This window comes from Pelobates fuscus, chromosome 5 (assembly GCF_036172605.1).
Source record: "Pelobates fuscus isolate aPelFus1 chromosome 5, aPelFus1.pri, whole genome shotgun sequence".
NCBI classification, from domain to species: Eukaryota; Metazoa; Chordata; class Amphibia; order Anura; family Pelobatidae; genus Pelobates; species Pelobates fuscus.
Window position 1 is genome coordinate 283,640,393 of NC_086321.1, and position 22,060 is coordinate 283,662,452.

Genomic DNA, 22,060 nt, shown 5'->3' on the forward strand with positions numbered 1-22,060 from the left:
GTGTGCTATACTTCCTGCAGCTGTTCTGTGGGTGACACATGGCTGAAGGCGATTAATTCACTATTTTTGTACATTGACCTGTGTTCTAGAATTCATCATGGTGAGTGAGAGGGGGTCTGAGATTTTTTGGCATGTATTCTTCCTTATTGTGAAAAGTTAACGGGGCCCTCAGTACTGAGAGTTACCCCTGTGAGTTTATATAGAACTATTGCTGTGGCTGAGAATCCTGTTCTTGCATGTTATATTGAATACATGGCTTTGTATTCATGCTGGATGCAGTGATTTACTAAGTTATAGTAGAGTCTGCAGAGCATTCACTGAAATTAAAGAATGTATATGTTCCTGTTCTGGTATTTCCAATAAATAATTCTATTTTTGTCCCTTGTAGGCTGTTATGGGGGTGCAGATGGTGGTGACCCTTCTGGTGGCCACGGTCATGCAGAGAATATCTCCTCATGTCTCATTTGGTCGTTGGCTTTTGTGCAACGGAAGGTAAGTTTAGTAGTTTTTAGAGGATATATGTTGAGAGTTCTATCATTTATTGATAATTAACAAACACATAATCCCAACAAGCTTCAATTTAGTACAGCAAATCCCATGTTTGCTGAGACTATGAAATGTCTGAGGCTTCTAAACCAACTCTGGTCTTCCCAATGCTTTTTACTGAAAGCTGTATGTAGAAGAGCAGATCATTCCCTGGGTATTTTCATTGATTGGGGGGAAAAATGAATGGAACTACACACTATAGAAGGTGTAGGCAACCTTCTGCACACCAGTTGTGTTGTTGTGGACTACATCTCCCATAATGTCGGCAAAGCATCAGTGAATACGCTCAAGTCTCTTGAAAAAGGCGCAGCTTGCGCCGAAATGAGCACCAAGTTGACGGCACTTTTTGGGTGATCTGCACTAATGTGCATCTGTTTTTAGTTCACCTTACTCTGCAGTTGGGCATTTTGACTACCTTTTTACTCTAAGGAAAAGGGTTTGTTAGTCATACTGGGGACTGCCTCGAAGCAGTAGGAGGTTAGATTATTATTATTATTATTATTAATATTATTGTATCTATCTTTTGGAATTTAGAAGCAGGTTATTCTTCATATTTATGTGAACTACACTTCAATGTTGCCTTTGTTCTAAACTCCAATCCTAACCCCTCTACCACTCCCTGCTTTATATTTAACCCCTTAAGGACACATGACGTGTGTGACATGTCATGATTCCCTTTTATTCCAGAAGTTTGGTCCTTAAGGGGTTAAACACCCAAGGGACTGCCTCATAGCAGTAGGGGGTAGCATATTATTTTAGGGATGCACTGAAATGAAAATTGTGGGCCGAAAATTCAGGATGCCCTTCGCCGAAAATGACTTTTTTTTTTTTTTCTTCCCAAAATGATTTGTGTAGGTTATGGGTTTTTTTGTGTGTGTGTGTGTAAGGAATATAGTGAGGTGTGGGGAAGGGATGTAGTGTGTGTAGGGAACATGGTGTGGTGCAGTATAGAGGTGTGTGTGTGTGTGTGTGTGTGTGTGTGTGTGAGATGGGGATGTAGTTTGTAGGTTATGTAGAGTGTGTGTGTGTGTAAAGAATATAGTGAGGTGTGGGAACGGGATGTGGTGTGTGTGTGTGTGTGTGTGTGTGTAGGGAACATGGTGTGGTGCAGTATAGAGATGTGTGTGTGTGTGTGTGTGTGTGTGTGAGAGAGATGGGGATGTAGGTTATGTAGAGTGTGTGTGGGGGAGGGGGGGTGGGCTAGGGATGTGGTGTAGGGCACATAGTGTGGTGTGATGGGGATGTAGTATGGTAGGACACATAATGTGGGATAGGGATGGCAGAGTGAGGGGGTGACCGTGACGGAGGGAGGGTTGTTAGAATATATATATATATATATTCTATTTATTTTTTATTTTTATATATGCCGCACGCACATTCAATCAGTCCATAGGAAAGCATTACTCTATGCTTTCCTATGGATGGCCAGCGTCATTTCAGTGTGAATTTCACAGTGAGAATCTCGGAAGAGCCTCTAGCGGCTGTCAGGGAAACAGCCAGTAGAGGCTGGATTAACGCTTGATGTAAGCATAGCAGTTTTTCTGAAACTGCTGTTTACAGCTGCAGGATTAAAACTAGGGAGACTTGGCACACAGACCACTTCATTGAACTGAAGAGGTCTGGGTGCCTATAGTGGTTCTTTAATGTTGCCTTTTTTTTTTTTTTTTTCTTCTAAACTTTAATTCTTACTCCAATACTACTTTTGCATTTGCTTTCATACCAAATGCTACCTTCTAGCAATCTGTATATCCAGTTAATTGTCTCTTTTTGCAATTTAATGGGAGTTCTAAGTGGTATTTTCTAGTTTCACTTATTTAGCTTGGTTACATAACATCACATTTTTGTAACATCTAATCCATTATACTAGGTGGCTACCACTTATATTAAGTGTATCAGTCTTATTTTCTTATAGGAGGTTTAGTTAAAAGAGGATATTTATTCATAGTCTCTTTCCTCCGTTTGTTCCTAGTTTACGTCCAATATAGGAATACTTTTAATATTTATAATACAGATATCCATCTATCTGTCCATCTATCTATATTTTAAATATTTAAAAGTATTCCTATATTGGAAGTAAACTAGGTATATATATCTCATCTCATTATTCAATAGGTATAGTCTACTAACCACACTAGTAGACTATACACACACTAGGTTTTTCATGCAGTTACGTTTATAGCGCACACTATTTTTGGTGGGTTTTATATAGGTTTTATTCCAATTAATAAAGTTTGCATTTTACCTTGATATAGTGGTTTCAATTAATGGTAATCTCTTGGGAATTTCCCACTTTGTTGGGTCTTACACAAACTTTCTTCCTTTAGTGGATATGTAGTTCACAACATCTGGAGTGCCGAAAGTTGCCTACCCGTGCACTATAGGATAGGATAATATGGAATATAGGATAAATGAGACCGCATAGATTACTAATCGTTTAATGTACATAAAAGGGTAACGGCGGAGAAATCCTAGTCCAGAATAAGCCAATGTACGCACCGTCTAAATCCTAACCAGCTCAGGCATGTTAAAATGTAAACCTGAAATTAGCTGGGTTAAATGCAGATTCAGTGGAAACACTAAATTTTTTTTTATACATTTTTTTTTTTTTAATTCTTTATTTTTCTTGTGGATTTGATCATACAGCGAAAGGTGCAATATTCATGCATATAAATTTCCACTTTTTTGTTTTAAGTAAGCAAAACGTGCACATACAGTAATATAACATAGGTAACAGGTTGATCAATTTGTGCTGTTGCTAAACTGATGTATGGAGGTGTATTTGGGAGTGCCTATCTGGGACCAAGGTAGCGTGTTTGTGAGGCTCTCGTGATGGGGCAGGCTAGTCCTGAGGTATATGGTTCTGGCCGTAGTGAGCGCTGGTATGTGCTGTTACTTAGGGGGGGTGTAAGGGTTGGGAGCCAGCTTGGCACGGCTCGATGTGAGCGGTCGGAGTCTGAATTGGCCCGTGCTTCCTTATAGGGTCTGTGGGCTCCGCTACCGATAGAGAGTTCAACCCTATTTTGGCCTTTCTGTGCCATGTCTGATGGTCGCCCTTCTCTGAGTGTTACTTTAGCTTACATAGGGCGTAAGAAGGGGCATGTTTGTGGAGTGAGTTGTGGAACCGGCTACGAGTACCACGACAGTTTTCGGCTGAAACACTAATAAATTAGGCATGAAATCACAATAGGGCAATGTGTACTGTGCTGATTTATATCCATTTTGTATTTTAATTTTTAAAAAGAAAATTCTTCTTTTAGTCCGTTTCATACAAGCAATAAAAAAGATGTTTTATTATTATTATTATTATTATTATTATTATTATTTTTTTTGTTTGTTTTTTTTTAAAGCTTGTTCCGATACAAACATCCCACAGAAGATGCGCTTCGAGCTCTAGCTGGGAAGCAAAAACCAAAAGCCAAAAGAGAACGGTAAAGTACTGTTTGTATCTCACATGTTTATGCTAAACACTGATATTGTACACACAGAAATATTTTATCAAATTACAATTGTATATCTAAAATAAAGCTAATTTACATTACAAACGTTTTAAAATGTTTCCCTTCCTTTTTTGTCATAGTCCAAGCTTTTTTATTTTTATTTTATTTTCTTCTATCCAAAGGCATTCGGCAACATCATGTTTTATTAAAAAGTTGTCTGTTGTGGTTCTTTCAGATAGTTGTCAGATTTTGGAATCTGGTTGTAACTTAAAATCTAAGTGCCCATTGTAAATTCTGGAAGCATTAACCATAAACCGGACACAGCTTTTGTATTATTGTAACGTATAATTAACCTTTACATCAGTTTTGCCAAAAAAACTAAATAGAAAAATTGAAAAATCTCCAGATATTGCAGTTTGGCTATTTTGGTCTAAAATTTGAAATTCGCTTTGAATTCTTGACAAGTCACAATACAATAAATGAACTTGTCTGTGTCACCTCATCACTCTCTGACATGATCATTATTATTGACATTTCTATAGCGCCAACTTATTTCTTAATGCTTTACAATATTATAAAAGGGAAATGTAGTAATAATTGATACAATTACAAAATGTTACAGGAACAATATGATGATAACTCTGTTCAAATGAGCTTACAGTCTAAAAGAAGTTCCCAAATAGGCAGTAAATCTATTGTATGACCTCCATCCATGAAGAAAAAGAATTTGTAAATTCTGGTCCTGTCTGATCTCCTTGTATGCTCTATTCTTACGTTGCAGGGATGCGAATGGTTATCATATGAATAAACCTCAAACTTGATCATGTGCTTATATGAAAACTGTAAACAGCAGTGTGTGTTCATGACAGACACGCACAGTTATGCGGTTTGCTGCCATCCCTCTAGGTCTTAAGGTTACCAGGTTATTAAGTGCAGATGGTGCATTTGTATGTATGCTCTAGATAAATTCTGGTCTCTGGTTTTGACTTAAACCTGCAATAATCTCATAACAATGTAATCTTTATTTTTGGGGCTTTTCTTTTAATAGGAGGGTAAATGGGGTAGCAGATGAGAAGCCATTGACTGTCCCCAGAGACATAGATCTGCACTTGGATACACAGCCAATTACTACTATCGATGCTCTTGGTAAGATCAGACGTTTGCTTTTTAGTTTGATCATATGAAGATCTGCTGCCATTTTGTTTTCTCTCTTACTGTTAGTCCTGCACCCACGTTGGATGATGCACATAATGTGTGAGATTTAACAAAGTTTTATATTCTGAAAAATGTAACAATCACCATGGGAATCTGTGTAACTAGTCAGCCCATTTAAGTTTGTGACTCATTCCCGTTTACATCACTACACCATGTTTTAATAAATCTCACTGAGTGTCCTTCATCAAGGCTGGACTTGTGTGTGTGTGTGTTTGTGTATGTATTTTGGGGATCGATAGCTAACTTGCATCTGAGAACTAACCACACTCTGTTATGGTTATAACCATAGTCTGTGCCTGTAACCTTTATCAGCTGCGACCTGCTGAATTGCGAGTATATATGTGTTTGTAAAAAGACAATATTGAACTCTATTTATTTCTGTTGTAAAATGTTCACGTTTACAATCACTGATAACCTTGAACCAACAAGTAACGTAATACTAAAAGCAGTCATTCATAGTACAGCACTTCATCAACTACCCAATCACACACAACTCTAATTAAAATCCTAAAACCTGCCATTGATCACACAGTATCAGTTTATTGCTATTTCATTGACTTCTCCAGTGTTGTGTTGTTGTCTTTTTTATTTTTGTCTTCTAGACTTGCTTTGTTTTCTCCACAGTGCTTCGCTATTTCCTGGAATACCAGTGGTTTATCGACTTTTCCTTGTACTCTACCATTATCTACCTGTTCACTGAGGGATATTTTTGTCTGGTTGATGCCCAAGATGAGTTCAATATTGGTGTCCTTTGGTGTCTAATGACCGTACTTTTCTCTATGTATCCTTCTTATTCCGTGGTTGGGACACTTATGTTAACTCTTGAAAGTTTAAGGGTGAAGCATTGTATAAATAATCAGATCAATGTTTGGCATGCACTGTGACTGGCCTGTGTTCCTTACCAATAAGTCTTCAGTAAAGTCCTGTTCACCGTAATGCAGCATTATTTCCATTCAGTGGAGGGTGGAGAGAGATCGGTCTGCCTGACATTTGCCTTCTTTTTCCTTCTCATTGCTATGATTGTGATGATCGTCCGAGAAGAGTATCTGGAGTTTGGGCTGGAACCAGGTGAGGGTGATTCATACGAACATTGTCTTTTCAAACGTGATAGAAAGGACGTGGCATGCGATCCAATAATTTTGTAAGGAAGGGTTTGTTCATTCTACTGCAGGAGTCCTGTTGTAATGGAACAAAGCACCCACTAAGTACTAGGTTAGGCTGGATAATTTTAAATTGTATTAACTACCAACTCCATATGATAGAAGTCAGTGAAAGTTTTATCTGACCTGCTCCTATCTTCCCTACAGGTCTGACCAACTTTTGTCAGAACTTGGAACGTTTCTTGAAGCAGCAAGGATGGCAAAGCTCGTAAGTATATCGAGCATACAATCCATGTCTCTAATTTTCAGCTTATCTATGTTGATTCACTACATCTTCTAACTGTGCGTATTTCTTCCATTTCGCCAAAGAACCCAAGATTCCCTTTTGTTATTTTCAAAGGCCTACATTGCTGAACTTGGCTCTATATCATTGTATGTTTTGCAGGCAACTAAATTTAATGTATGCTGTTAATCAAAACTGTACTTTCTCACCTTTAACAGAGTTCCTTTCATCAAACTTGCTTTCAAAATTGCACTGGTGGCCCTGTGCTCTTTCATTGGTGGGTGCCTCACATTTCCTGGGCTGCGATTGGCACAGACTCATCTGGATGCACTTAAGATGGCAGCTGACAGACCAATGCTCCAGTAAGTGTATGAATGGGTTTGGATTATGTCCAAAGAAAAAAATTACTTTCACACTATCCCAAACCGGAGGATTTTTTAGTATCACTCCAATAGCCATTTAAGTGTAAGCTCACCTGCCACAGGGAACATCTCTTTGAGTCTTCCACAAACAATTCACCTTGTGGCTTTCGGGTAGAGCTTTTAGCTGAAAGCCGCAAGGTGAATTGTTTGTGTAGTACTCACCTAAGACATTTTCCCTTGACTTGACAGGTGAGCTAAGACTTAAATGGCCGTTTGAGTGATACTAAAAAAAAAATACAAAAATTCTCCAGTTATTTGTGTATAGGGATTTTGAATAGTGCGAAAGTAAAATGTTGTTGTTTTTTGGTTTTTCCCTGGTATGTATTGGGGCTGATGTGTACTACAGCCATTACTGCCGCCCAGGATTAGTGGTTATAACGGAGCTCCAGCACTCTGACCGAGTACCCCCACCAAGTCTGCTTCCTCTTGGTTATCAGGGACCCTGGAGCACTCCAGACCTAGTCGCCGTGGCTTGACTGGGACCCACACATTGTGTCACCGTGTCTGTCTTTCATCCCCAGTGACTGTGACTACCATCACAGTGGGAGTTAAGCGCAGGGCTTAATTTTGTATGTTGGGATAAGATAATAAAATTTTTATTTTTTATTTTTTTTGTTGCACAAGTGTGTTACTTTGAAAGGTGCAGTGGCAAAAACATACTGTTAACTAATTTTTGTTTTTTCCTGAAGGCTCCTGCTTCATGCGAGCTTCCTTCCACCTGTCATTGTGGTGGTCCTGTGGATCCGACCCATTACCAGAGACTTCCTGCTTCATGCACCAATGGGCAAAGAGACTGTACAGCTGTGAGTGGCTACAATACGCTGCATTATCTAAAACTTGTCATTCCATCCTTCAATAATAGCCTTAAGAAATAATACCTTTCGTATTTTTTTAATTCCCATCAAAAATAAACTGTGGGAAGGGAGAAGCAATGTGGTAGGCCCTCCTGTAACTTTTTTTTTTTTCTTTTTTCTTTCAAATAGCAGTTATTACAATTTTAAAGTTGTGATGTGCGATACCCTACGATTACATATATAATCTATTTATTTCGCTCTTATTTTCACCTATTCTTTGCAGAATGTCTAACTCTGCATATAATACATTCCGGCTGTGGATCATCGTGGTTCTGTGTGTCTTGCGTCTATCGTTGACTCGATATCACTTGCAAGCGTACTTAGGTCTAGCTGAACAATGGGTAGAACGTATGAAGAGAGAGGCTGGGAGGATCTCCATGTTGGAGATTCAGCGAAAGGTGAGTGAGCAGAAAGGTAAACTGTGTTTAGCCACTTAAAGAGGAACTGTCTCTTCTTTACTTTTGGCACAACCTAATAACATAGAGATAGATGTAGATATATATCTATCTCTAATATAAACATGCAAGATCCAGCACACTCATTCGTTCACTATACAGCAATTTCAAGGCTCACAGAATATAGCATTTTTATTAAAAGGCACATTAGTCACCCAGACCACTTCAGCTCATTGAAGTGGTCTGGGTGCAGTATCCCAGTCCCACTTAATCCTGCAATGTAAATCATTGCAGTTTTTGAAAATTAGCCACTGGAGGCACTGCCTGTGGTTAACAGACTTTTGGTCACCTAGCTAATTGCATTAATGGCAACTAATAATGTAGATTTAGTTGCTGTTATTGAGACATGGTATAATGACTGGGACATGGCAATACCAGGGTACACTTTATATAGAAAAGACAGGAAAGGCAAGAAAGAGGGAGAGGTGGCCCTGTATGTGAAGAATAGCATATAATCTAGCAAAGAGTCTGTTTTGGGTTATGTTAGAATTTGGTAATCACACAGTAACTTGTGTAGGTGTGATTTATAGCCCCCCCCCCAATACAAATAAGAGTTAGATAGTCTAGTAGTTGGAATTGGCTAAAATGACGATGAATGGGGAAGTTATCATCATGGGTGAATGTAATCGTCCTGATGTGACCTGGAAAACCAAAATAGCTGCTTGTGCCAGGAACACACATATTCTAAACTCGCTACTGGGATTGTCTCTAAAACAAGTCGTTGAGGAGCCAACTAGTAAAGAGGCCATACTAGATTTAGTGTTAACAAACTGAGATTTGGTATCAGATATTACTGTAGGTGAAAGTTTAGGATACAGTGATAATCAGTCAGTGTGGTTTAATATAAAAGCAGTGACTGAGTCACAGCACACAAAAACAAAAGTTTTAGACTTTAGAAAAAAAGACTTTTTTTCTAAAATTAGAATATGTGTAAAAGAGTTTTTGTCAGACTGTGGCAGTTTAAATGGAGTCCAAGAAAAATGGGATTATTTCAAAGTTGCACTACTGAAGGCAGCAGAAAATTGCATTAGGCTTGTAAGTAAAAGCAAAAAAATTAAGAAACCACTGTGGCCAAACTGTAAAAAAACAAGTATTAAAAAAAAAAAGTGAGAAAGATGGACAGATCTCTAAGATTAGGCAGAAAGAGGCTAAGCATGTTCTAAGAGCTTCCAAATCACACACAGAAGAGAAAATAGCACAGTCAATAAAAAAGGACAACATTTTTATTTTTATATATTTTTTTATTTTATTATTTTTTTAGATCCATAAATGAGAAAAGGAAAGTCAAACAAGGATTAGTTAGCTTAAAAACAAAATAAGGAATGTATGTAGAAGAGGATAAAGGTCTAGCTGACTGCCTCAATGAATATTTTTGTTCAGTATTTACAGATGAAAGTGAAGGAGAGGGACCTCAGTTAAGAAAAAGGATAAACGAGTCATTTATTACATGTGAGTTTACAGAGGAAGAGGTTCTATTTCAACTGTCAAAAGTAAAGACAAATAAGTCAATGGGACCTGATGGAATACACCCACAGCTATTAAAAGAGCTTAGTGGTGTAGTAGCAAAACCATTAACAGATTTATTTAACCAATCATTGTTAACAGGAGTAGTCCCAGAAGATTGGAAGTTAGCGAATGTCGTGCCCATTCACAAGAAAGATAGTAGGGAAGAATCGGGCAACTATAGGCCAGTAAGCCTTACTTCAGTAGTGGGGAAAGTAATGAAAACCATGCTAAAGGATAGGATTGTTGAACATCTAAAAACACATGGATTTCAAGATCAGATACAACATGGGTTTACTTCAGGGAGATCATGCCAAACTAATCTATTATTTTAGTTACCTAATCAAAAAAAATCAATAAGATCAGTGTGGTGCAGTAGACATTGTTTACGTAGATTTCAGTAAGGCTTTTGACACTGTTGCACATAGACGGCTTATCAATAAACTGCAATCTTTGAGTTTGGATTCCAATATTGTTGAATGGGTAAGGCAGTGGCTGAGTGACAGGCAACAGAGGGTTGTAGTCAATGGAGTATACTTGAAGTAAAGTCTAGTTACCAGTGGGGTACCTCAGGGATCTGTACTTGGACCCATTCTCTTTAATATTTTTATTAGTGATATTGCAGAAGGTCTTGATGGTAAGATATCTTTTTGCTGATGATACGAAGATATGTAACCGGATTAATGTTCCAGGACGTATAAGCCAAATGGCAAATGATTTGGCTTATACGTCCCAGTGTTTCTGAGAATGTGGGTGCCTCCTCCATTGAGGCGAGCGTGTTTTGGGTTCTGTTCCGGAGCACCACCAGGGATCCGTTTGTCCCCCATCTGTAAGTGATGCCTGCTGATCTTAGGCTGCTGGTGAGAGCTGAAAGTTTTACGCCACATGAGGGTGGCTTTTGTGAGGTCTTGACAAAAAGTCAAGGTAGCGCTCTCAAAGGCCAGAAGGGTCTTGCCTTTTAGAGCTGACATGATCTGTATCTTATCATGGACCGTTGGGCACCTGAGTATCACATCTCGGGTCACGTTTGAAGGCGCCTTTGCTGATGTGGGTAGGCAGTATATCTCTCCGGTGGCCAGTTTCTTTGCTGTAGCTTGTGGTAAGATGGTGGCCAGTAGGCTTCTGGTGTAGTGCCGCAGTTCATCCGGTGAGATTTTTGCCGGGATGCCCCTTATTTTTATGTTTGTGCGCAATTGAAGTTCCTCCATGGCTGTCAGCTGTGCTGTTGTGGCTCTTTGTTGTGCCCAGACTTGCTGCACTGAGTCTTGGAGCTCAGCTAGGTGAGACTGCAGGTCTATGATGTTTTTTTTTGGATGCTTGCACCCTGTCTGTGATGGCTTTCACACCCTTCTTGATGGGAGTGACTTCCGCCACCAAGATTTTATGGAAGTCCGACAGCAACATTTTCAGGTCGTGTCTGGTGATTGGAGTCATGTCGGCTGGAGTATCAGACGGTGATTGACTCTCTAATTGAGTGTCCAGGGAGGTCTCAGGCTCAGTTTGCTCTGGATGGTGAGTGTGGGTTACGGAGCGTGGGGTTTCCACAGGAGCGGTTTTAGGCTGTGTAGGCCATTGGACCATGGTCCCGATATCCCTGCTTTCTGCCGCGACTTGGGGCCGCTGTGATCGGCGGCCCATGGCTGGCATATGGGCAGGCTGATCTGACCTCGTTGGGGAGGCACCGTCCCACATTTTTCTCACTGCTTTACCTCTGAGTATTGCCTCCAGGCCTGGAAGTGTCAGCGTGGGGTAGGCCCCGATTTTCCGCTTCGGCTGAGTGGAACACGCAAAGCATGGCATCTATCGCCTCAGGAGGAGTTAAGGATTCTTGCTGGCAACTTTTTGGAGCTGGATTGGCTTGGGGTAGTGAGATAGTAGTAGGTTTTGCAGAGGAGCATGCAAGGTAATGCATCTTGGACGTAAAAACCCAAGGGCAGAGTATAGAGTCCTAACTTCAACATCTGAGGAAAGGGATTTAGGGGCAATAGTTTCAGATGACTCAAAGGGACACTAGTCACCAAAACAACTTTTAGCTTAAAGGGACTCTCCAGTGCCAGGAAGACAAATCGTTTTCCTGACACTGCAGGTTCCCTCTCCCTCCCACCTCCCATCCCCGCTTGCTAAAGGGGTCAAAACCCCTTCAGTGACTTACCTGAGGCAGCGCCGATGTCCCTCGGTGCTGCTTCTGGGTCTGCCCATGCTCCACCACGTCATCCGGTGGGGGAGACTGATCAGGTGCATTAGACCTCTCCATAGGAAAGCATTGGTTGTATAGGGAGAGGTATTAGCAGTAGAAAGAGGGAAATGCTCATGCCATTGTACAGAACACTGGTGAGACCTCACTTGGAGTATTGTACGCAGTACTGGAGACCGTATCTTCAGAAGGATATTGATACTTTAGAGAGAGTTCAGGGAAGGGCTACTAAACTGGTTCATGGATAGCAGGATAAAACTTGCAAGGAAAGGTTAAAGGAACTTAACATGTATAGCTTGGAGGAAAGACGAGACAGGGGGGATATGATAGAAACATTTAAATACATAAAGGGAGGGGGAACAGCGCTACAGTACAGATCACAAGGGGGGATAGAGCTGCACACCTGAAAAGAAGGGTAACCCTCAAACCCTTCAAAGAATGGAGAGAACAAAAGACAACAAATACTGGGTGCGCTAAATAAAATAAAGGGAGATGAAAAAGTCTTTATAGGTACAATGTGGACCTTGAGTGAGTGTTCTTATGTTCTTTCTTTGGGATCTCAGTAGTAGAATATGGAATACAAAAGCAGAGAGGGGAGACCAATAGTGCAAAACCGTAATGCGGAAAGGATCACGAACAACACAGACGTGGAGAAGTGCCAACTTACAATTTAAAGAGCTAAGCCCAGCTCTAGGTAAAACAGCATACAGTGGTATTTAGTACTCCCCACAATGTAGGAAATTGCTGGACAATTGGAGGTGTCTTCACAAGATTCTTTACACCATCCCAGACAGACGTCAGCATATAAAATATATAAAAGATGGAAAAACCCAATGGTGCAATAACTTTGGTAATACTGCAACAACAGACAACACTGAGGTCCTAAGAGTGCCAACTTCCAATTTAAAGAGCTATGACCAGCTCTGAGTAAAACAGCATACAGTGGTATTTTAACTCCCCACGTGTAGGATATTCCTCTAATGATGCTTGCAGTGCCGGTCTTATGAAAATAAAATCACAAGAGAGGGCCCATAGTGTTTTCCATATATAAAATGACAGTGGAATAAAAATTTAAACGTACTTAGTGTTCAGAGCAGTCACACTGCTCTATGAACCAAGCGTGGGTGGAATAATCCCCACCAGGGATTTCTTTTGAAGTACTGGATCTTGTTTAAAAAAAAAACAGCCAGGATAAAACAGCAACATATAAAGTAAATGTACTAACCAAAGATAAGAGGTAGTCACAAAATACTTTAATTAAAAACAAAGTAAAAATCCGCAAAGGGAAATCAACACTGTAAAGAAGGAGACAATAGTTAAAAGAAGAAAAATTACCACAACAAGAGTATAGCGGAGCTCCCTTTACACCGGCTGGGTACCTCCGCCAGGGACTGCTTCCTAGCTGGAACAGGGGGAAACCTCAGCGCGCTTCTGTCCCAGTCGCCATGGCTTGACAGGGGTCCTCCTGGAGCCTCTCCGTCCTGGAACAGGATAGGGGACTAGCTCTATTCCCTCCCAGGGACTGGACGACACCCCGTACTGGGAGCTCTAGTCCTTACCATGACGAATCCTCCACGAGCTGGAACAAGGTGCTAAGCAGTGAATATAGCCATTCCACTCCCAGTAACTAGACGACGCATAGTTCTGGGAGTCAGGGCCGGCCTTAGGCATTTAGACGCCCTGTGCGAAAAATCTTCACAGCGCCCCCCCCCGTCATCCATGTATGCTGTTATGTTTGTGTTGTCTGTGTATCTAATAGTACGTGTGATGACTGTGTGTGATATGTATGCTATGTGTGATATTTGTAATGGGTATATTAACAGTGTGTGATATGCGTGTATTGGTTGTATGTGACACACACACACACACACACACACACAGAGTCAGACGGCCATACACACACAGGTAGACATCCACACACACACACAAGCAGATAGTCATACACACACACAGGCAGACACACACAGTCATACACACACACACACAGAGGCAGACAGTCATACACACAGACAAACACACAGAGGCAGACAGTAATACACACAGACACACAGTGGCAGACAGTCATATACACACACACACGCAGACAGTCATACACACACACGCAGACAGTCATACACACACACGCAGACAGTCATACACACACACACGCAGACAGTCATACACACACACACACACACACAGACAAACACACAGGCAGATAGTCACACACACAGAGGCAGACAGTCATACACACAGACACACACACAGAGGCAGACAGTCATACACACAAACACACAGAGGCAGACAGTCATACACACACACACACAGTAACACACACAGAGGCAGACAGTAATACACACAGGCAGAGAGTCACACTCACCTGACAATCACACAGTTACCTGTGGAGTTAATTGTGGAGGCAGTGCAGCTCCTGGTGACTGTTTGGTGGGGAAGCAGGGACTCCTTCCTGCTTCCCCTGCAGCAGTTTTCCGGCGCTTTTAGCTCCGCCCCCGCCGCACGGTAAGCTCCGCCCCCGCTGCAAATTTAAAAAAAAAAAAAAAAATATTTTTTTTTTTTTTTTTTTTAAATCGGCTGTGCGGCCGCACGGCGCCCCCTGCTCCATGGCGCCCTGTGCGGCCGCACAGCTCGCACACCCCTAAGGCCGGCCCTGCTGGGAGTACAACTGGTTTAATGCATCCAAACACAGCCTTTTTATACACAGACCCTAGCAGGGGGTCTCCATTGTATTCACCACAAGCCCCTCACAAGAATCTCTGTGCCTGATAGATAATTGCGTTAAATACCTGGTAAGCTAATTATCTCCCAGAAACGGAGAAGAAAACCTAAAATAACACCACAAATAATACATTGTTAAATAGCCAAGTTGCTTAAAAAGCGCTCAGATCCATGCAGTGTATGGGGAAACACCACCGTATTAAAGTTCTGACCGGCCGCACACGTGGTCCTAGCCCCAAATAGTTCCAGGGTGTTTGGTTCCATTCACATGAATGGAAAGTGCCGAACCAGGGGCACCCAAGGAGAGCTGTTAATAGTGGCTGGGAAGACTAACTCCCAAACGGTGTCCCAGACCTGGACCATAGTCGGTGGGCAGGAGGCCGGCTTCTACACTCTTCCAGGAGTCCGTGGAAAACGTACGTGGGAAGGAGCGTTTGTCACAAAGAGGACATAGTCTTAAATTAGAGGGGCAAAGGTTTAAAAATATCAGGAAGTATTACTTTACTGAGAGGGTAGTGGATGCATGGAATTGCCTTCCAGCTGAAGTGGTAGAGGTTAACACAGTAAAGGAATTTAAGCATGCATTGGATATGCATAGGGCTATCCTAGGTATTAGATAAGGCCAGGGACTAATGAAAGTATTCGGAAAATTGGGCAAAATTGGTTCCGTCACAAGCTATGTTTCTAGCTGGATTGAACTGGGTGTTTTATGAGCCATGGGGCAGGGAACGAAGGACCAGAGGCTCTATAGTGTTAGGACTTTAGATTAGTATTACTGACACTATAGAATCCCTTCAAAAACACTTCACCTAGTCAAAAATAATGGGGATTTAGTTGCAATTTCTGAACCTACATTGCATAAGCCTGTCAGGTCCTATTCTAGCAACCTAATGCTTGCCAAGGACCTGCCAAGAATGAAATATATTGGCGTTCTAGCAGTTGGCATATTGTTCAGTTAGATAGAAATGCAGTAGATTTGCCACAAAATGAAAATATTGCCAAGGTAAGTTCATTCCCCCTGATTAGCACTGAAATAGTGTTACTGTTGGGAAGAAAATGGAAGTCACTGTTCTTCTTTAATAACCGGGATTTAGTGCTACAGATAAGTAGTTTTTTTTTTTTTTCTTATATGTTTGTTTGCTAATAATTTCAGAACACATAATACTTTTTTTTTGTGGCAAGCCTCACACAGCAATGCATGCAAATCCCTGGGGACTATATAAAGTGTGTGTATATGGGACTTGGGACTAGCTGAATATGAACGAATCCAATACCAGTGTACAGTGTTCACTTTGAGGGCTGGAAATCGCCCAGCATGGAGCCTTGGATTTTGACACCAGGTGACAGAGGCAAGCTCTAGGTATCACTCTGTCTAGCTCTGCACGCACTATAACCTTTCATGCCAGGGTTGTTAAAGCTATGGAATGTTCTGCAGTCATTAAGTGGTCATTACAGGTACTCTAAAGTTCTGTATTTTTTTTTTTTTATTTGGTCAACCCCAAAGTTCTTTCCACAAGGGCAGGCACTGATAATGTGTGTGTGTGTGTGTGTGTGTTTTTTTTTGTTTTGAACCATAAAGTTCTTGTAGATAATATTGGGTACATGTGTTAATGTTGATGTGAACCTATTTCTTGCTGTGTAGATCTCCCGCATATTCTGCTACCTGACTGTGGTCGCTCTGCAGTATCTGGCTCCTATAATGCTTACCATCCACTGTGTGTTGCTGCTGAAATCTCTGGGTAAGTAAAACCAAATGCAATGGTCACGTGTGAAAAGGGATGATAGAATAGTTTTGTTTGTAGTATTCACTTTATCAGTACATTCATTGAAACCTGTACTTGAATTAATAATGTATTATTTACTACTACGAACTGTGTGTGTGTGTGTGTGTGTGTGTATATATATATATATACATACATACATACATACATACATACATACATACATACATACATACATACATACATACATACATACTATAGATAACTACTAGATCTCTGAATCGACTCATAGAATGTGACGGCAGATAAGAACCATTCGGCCCATCTAGTCTGCCCAATTTTCGAAATACTCTCATTAGTCCCTAGCCTTATCTTAAGTCTAGGATAACCTCATGCCTTTCCCACGCATGCTTATCCTCTGCCACTGTGTTAACCTCTACCACTTCAGCTGGAAGGCCATGCATCCACTTCCCTCTCAGTAAAGTAATACTTCCTGATATTATTTTTAAACCTTTGTCCCTCTAATTTTAGACTATGTCCTCTTGTTGTGGTAGTTTTTCTTCTTTTAAATATAGTCTCCCCCTTTACTGTGTTGATTCCCTTTATGTATTTAAATGTTTCTATCATATCACCCCTGTCTCGTTTTTCCTCCAATCTATACATGTAAAGATCCTTTAACCTTTCCTGGTAAGTTTTATCCTGCAATCCATGAACCAGTTTAGTAGCCCTTCTCTGAACTCTCTCTAAAGCAAGCATGTCAAACTCAGTCTAGCATGGGCCACATAAACAAGGTTTAAGTTTATGTGGGCTGCAAAAAAAAGGTTTATTTTGAAAAAGTAGAGTATAAAAAAAAAACAAAAAAACAGCATCCCCCTGAAAACAAATCCCAGTACCCACCCCCTCTATTAAATCCCAGCACCCCCCTCTAGCCAACAAGCAGACTCCACTCACATTGCCACCTCCAGTATGCGACTCTGGAGTCCAGCCTCTGGTATACCCTCAATCGCGCCGTCCGCACGCTGTGCCAAATCTGATCCTCCAGCTACTTCTTGAAACCCTGTGAAGGTGGAGCACATTGAAGTCACGTCGGAATGTGACGTGGCATTGCGTGCCTCCATGCACCTCCAGGTAATTTACTGTCCAGTCGCAGCCAATTCAACACTGACAGACGCACTCACATAATTTTCTTTATTGCTCCCTACCTTGGGAAGCTGATGTGGGGATCTTCTATCTGCTCCCTCCTGCGCAGTTTAGTGATGCTGGAATATGACATCATATTCCGGTGCCTGGCTTCACTACAGACGGCGCGAGGGAGCAGTGAGGAGCAGGAACACTGAGTCTCAGGAAATGTCAGCAAATTTCACTTGTTAGTGAGTTAAACCTGTTTAACAAAGTAATCTACCTATAGAAAGTGTTTTGTGCAATACTATGAATAGGGTTATTTACTAAAGTGAGAATCGCCGGCAATTCAAACAGGGTTATTCATTAAAGTCAATAGCTGAGTTGTGTTTAAAAAAAAAAAATCTCTTAAGTCAGCTCTGCTTTCAATAAAAAAAAACAGTGGAGCGCTATATACCTTTAAAGTGCAACAAGTGTACAGATCTGTGTTTAGTGCAATTTTTCAACAAGTTACCTAACTGGCTTTGAAAATTGTGTGGTAAACCAGCAAGTATGCCTTAAACAGAAAAATATTAGACAATAGTGTAAAACCTTATATGGAACACTCACATGATCCAGAGCCAATCCACCTAGCTCTGTGTATAGCTTTAAGATCCGTTTAGGCAACCTTTCCCACCCCTCTCCCGTATTCGTTCTTTTAATGGGTTCCTTTATCCAGTGATGTATCTCAGAGTGAAAGGAACATTTGGAAATAGTGTAAAATTCTTTTAAGAGAGAAACTTATGAGTAATAGCTATACTCCAAAATGTGTAGCCTAAATCCTGGATCAGTATTGTAGCTTTGTATGGTTGAGAACCACACCACCTTCTTTTATAAGTGCAGGAAGTCTGGTAATGGTATTAAAGTAGTAATTTAAAAAAAAAATAATAAAAACAAAAACAAAGTGCAATATTACAAAAAAAAATATATACCAATATCTTTGTTTTTACCACAAATTTTCATCAAAGCCAGTTAGGTAACTTGTTGAAATATTGCACTAAACACAGATCTGTACACTTGTTGCACTTTAAAGGTATATAGCGCTCCACTGTTTGTTATTGAAATTTCACTTTTTGTGGGTTTTTTTTGTTTTGTTTTTTAGTTTTTTTTTTGGAGGTTTGGACATTCAGTGTGGTAGCAGCTACTAATTGAAGAATATTTGATTAATTAATAAGTGTTTTTTTTAAACAATACTTTTTTATTTTTATTTTTTATTTGTACAGCTCTGCTTTCAGTTTGGCTACTCTGATCTTCCAAAATGTATGCCAAAATAACTGGATTAGAAATATTCTCAAACTCCATTCTGTTTGCAGCTCGGCTATTTTGACCTTCTATTGTCACTTTAGTGAATGAACCTGTAAATCTGTAAAATGCATAGGAAAATTAGATTTATGTCTGTAAAATAGCTTGTGTTATGAGCCTAATTAAAGGAACAATCTAATACATGTTTTATGTTCCTTATTATTTAGAGTCATGGCCCCCTATTTAACAGTAAAATAAAGATGTGTTCTTGCCTTTAGCCACCCAGTACACCATTCCTCACCTGCCTGAGATAATCTCTACAGGTGATTGTCACCAATCCAATGGTTCCCAATAGGAATGGATTGTTCGGCTAGTGAGCATGCAGGGCAATAGTCTCTCTATGCCCATCAGCATCTCTTTATAGAGCTGCATTAGATTGGAGACTAGGCAACCTTTGGCACTTTAGATAGTGTGGACTACATCTCCCTTGATGGTCTAACATTCACAGTGCTGGCAAAGCATCAGGGGAGATGTAGTCCACAATATCTGGAGTGCTTTCTTCTGCATTAGATTAATACAGTGATCCCCAAACCAGTTCTCATGACCCTCCAACAATCCAGGATTTATGCATTTCCCTTTTTGTTTCCAATGGAGTTACTGACAAAACCTGGACTATTGGTGGACCATAAGGACTGGTTTGGGAACCACTGGAATAATGCAACTCTATAGTGAGCTGAAGACTCCAAATATTGGTTCTGCAAAAATTGCAGGATCATATTAAGGAGGGCTTCTAGTGTCTGTCTGATGGACCGCCAATACAGGAGCCGTAAGAACAAATTTTAACACTACCTTTACTCCAGAAAAGGCAGTTGTGTGTTTTTGTTTTGTTTTTTATAAAATTGTCAGACTGCAGGGACAGTATTTTTTTTTTTTTTAAACCAGAACCAATATATTAAGCTGTAGTGAATCTTGTGCTTTTTTTTTTTTTCATAATCTAAGGTTGATATGTCACATATGTGTATTTGTAGGTAACTAATGTGTTTGGTTTATAGGTGACTATTCATGGGGTTTATACCCAGAGCCTCCTGGTTTCACTCCTGCTGTAGACCTCTTTCCTACCCAACAGCCACCCACCTCCTCCTCTGATGAAGATGATGACTCAGAGGATGTCCAGGCAGCTGTGGAGCAGATCATGGGGGCAATGAGTGCCGTGCGAAGCCTATTCACTCCATTATTTTATAGGGGTTTCTTTTCTTTTATGACCTGGTGGGTCTCTGTCTGTCAACTTGTTACAAGTCTTTTTGGCCTCTACTTCCACCAGTACCTTGGAGCTTTATAAAGCAAGTAAATGGAGGACAGAAAGCAGGTTTCTTGTGTGTCTTAACGTCTTGGCGTGTCCCCACTGCTCGGTGGACAATGATTATCTGAACTTGCCTACTTGTTATCTCAGGTACCATCGTATCGAAATATATTTTTAATAATCTATAAAAAAAAAAAAAATAAGGGAGCTAGGGGGGAAAAAAACTACACATAAGAGACATTTTGCATGGTTAGCTTGTCAGTACTACCAGTGGTAGTGCATAATATATCAAGTGTACCTTACCCTGCATGGGAGCTCTTTTCAGTGTTGCAGTAGAGGTGCAATTAATCCAGAAAACTAAAATGCAGGACTCATGGATGCTCCCTTCTGGTGCCATTACAAACTACTCTTATAGAAAATATGACCTTTCTGCCTTGTGAATAAATGAGTAACTCTACCTCGGGGTTTTTAATGAATGTTTGTAGAGACTTTGGGTGATTTTGTTCTTGGAACATTATATGATTGGAATTCATATCTTCTGTTTCTCATCACATTTTGTGTCCACCTGCTTTTAGTTATGCAATGGGCTCTTGCATGACTAATGCAAAATTTCTATAATCCTTGTTTTGGACTACAAATAAACATTTAATTAGATATGTAAATTTATTTTTTTAATTCTTTAAGTTGTGCATGGATTAACAAACAGATTTGCACAGCCACAATAGCTGGTGCAATCATATCATAAAACAATGGTGAACAACAGAGCGGCTTCGTATACAGTGCACTTTTTCTTTTTTATAATGGAAGATTCTCTTCTAAGTTTGAGTTACAGGTCTAGACTAAGTATGTCCTAAAGATTTACCCAAGGGTATGCTATCTAGACTGACAGTAAATTATATCAAATACAAAGATAGTTTGAAATACAACGTGCTTGAGTGTGAGTTATACTACTGGATATGTAGATTTATGGCTGTTGGTCTACCTACTCTTTCAGGTAGGTAGTTCTTTGTAGAAGAAATTCAATACGCTTCTCTGTCAGTTACAATGGTTTGGAGGGCCATGTCTTCTTAGATATCCTTTACGCTAGGGCACTCACCAGTAAACTCACATTTAAAGGGACACTCCAGACTACCTAAATAACTTTTGCTTGCTGAAATGCTTTGTGATAAAATGTTTTTTTGAAAAAGTGCAGATTTCAACAGAAATTGCCACTTTTGTTACACTCCACTGGCTGTCAGACAACAGATCCTGGCTTGGTTAGCTAAACAGAGTCCAGTAATTGTTCAGAGCACCTGCCTTGCAAAGACTTCTCTTTGAGCTGCATTGGGAAGTCTGTGATTGGACAGCCACTGAAAATCCGAGTTGGGTTAGAAGAGGGGGGGGGGGGAGAGGCACAAGGATGTACACTAAGCAAAGTATTAATGACTTGGCATGTGACGTTCCAAACTGCTGTACAGATCACTGGTGTATTTAGCCCAAAGCAAACTAGATGTTTGCTTTGGGTGGCACTAACCAGGGGCTGGCAGAAAATGCTGCTGCCAAACGCCCACTCGGGTTTCCCTGGTCTTCCCCCTAGGAGGTGTGCGTCTGTGTTCAAATCAGAGGTGGCGAGGGAGCTCTGATTTCCCTTCCCTGCTCCCTCGCGCCTCTCATGCCGTTTCCTGATGCCACCGGAGCCGGAATATGACGTCATTCTGGCTCCCAGCATCGGTAGACAACCCGCGAGGGAGCAGAGCAGTGAAATCTGAGCTCTCGCCGCCTCAGATTCTAACTGATGCTGAATGTCCTCACGCTGTACATGAGGACATCCTGCGAATGCTAAATCCCCATAGGAAAGAACTGATACAATGCTAATGTAAGCACGAGAAGGAGCCTGACCCAGCGCCGAGGGACACCAGCGCTGGGTTCAGGTAAG

General features: G+C 40.7%; 1 protein-coding gene across 1 annotated transcript; it reads left to right on the top strand.

The window, feature by feature from the left end:
- Positions 1-20,750, top strand: TMEM161A (transmembrane protein 161A). Its single transcript, XM_063457296.1, has 12 exons — positions 1-100; positions 389-492; positions 3,894-3,974; positions 5,032-5,129; positions 5,823-5,979; positions 6,115-6,266; positions 6,506-6,566; positions 6,800-6,943; positions 7,693-7,806; positions 8,081-8,255; positions 16,367-16,463; positions 19,898-20,750. The coding sequence occupies exons 1-12, from the start codon at positions 98-100 to the stop codon at positions 20,182-20,184; spliced, it is 1,473 nt and encodes a 490-aa protein (XP_063313366.1). The 5' UTR covers positions 1-97; the 3' UTR covers positions 20,185-20,750.
- The last annotated feature ends 1,310 nt before the right edge of the window (positions 20,751-22,060 follow it).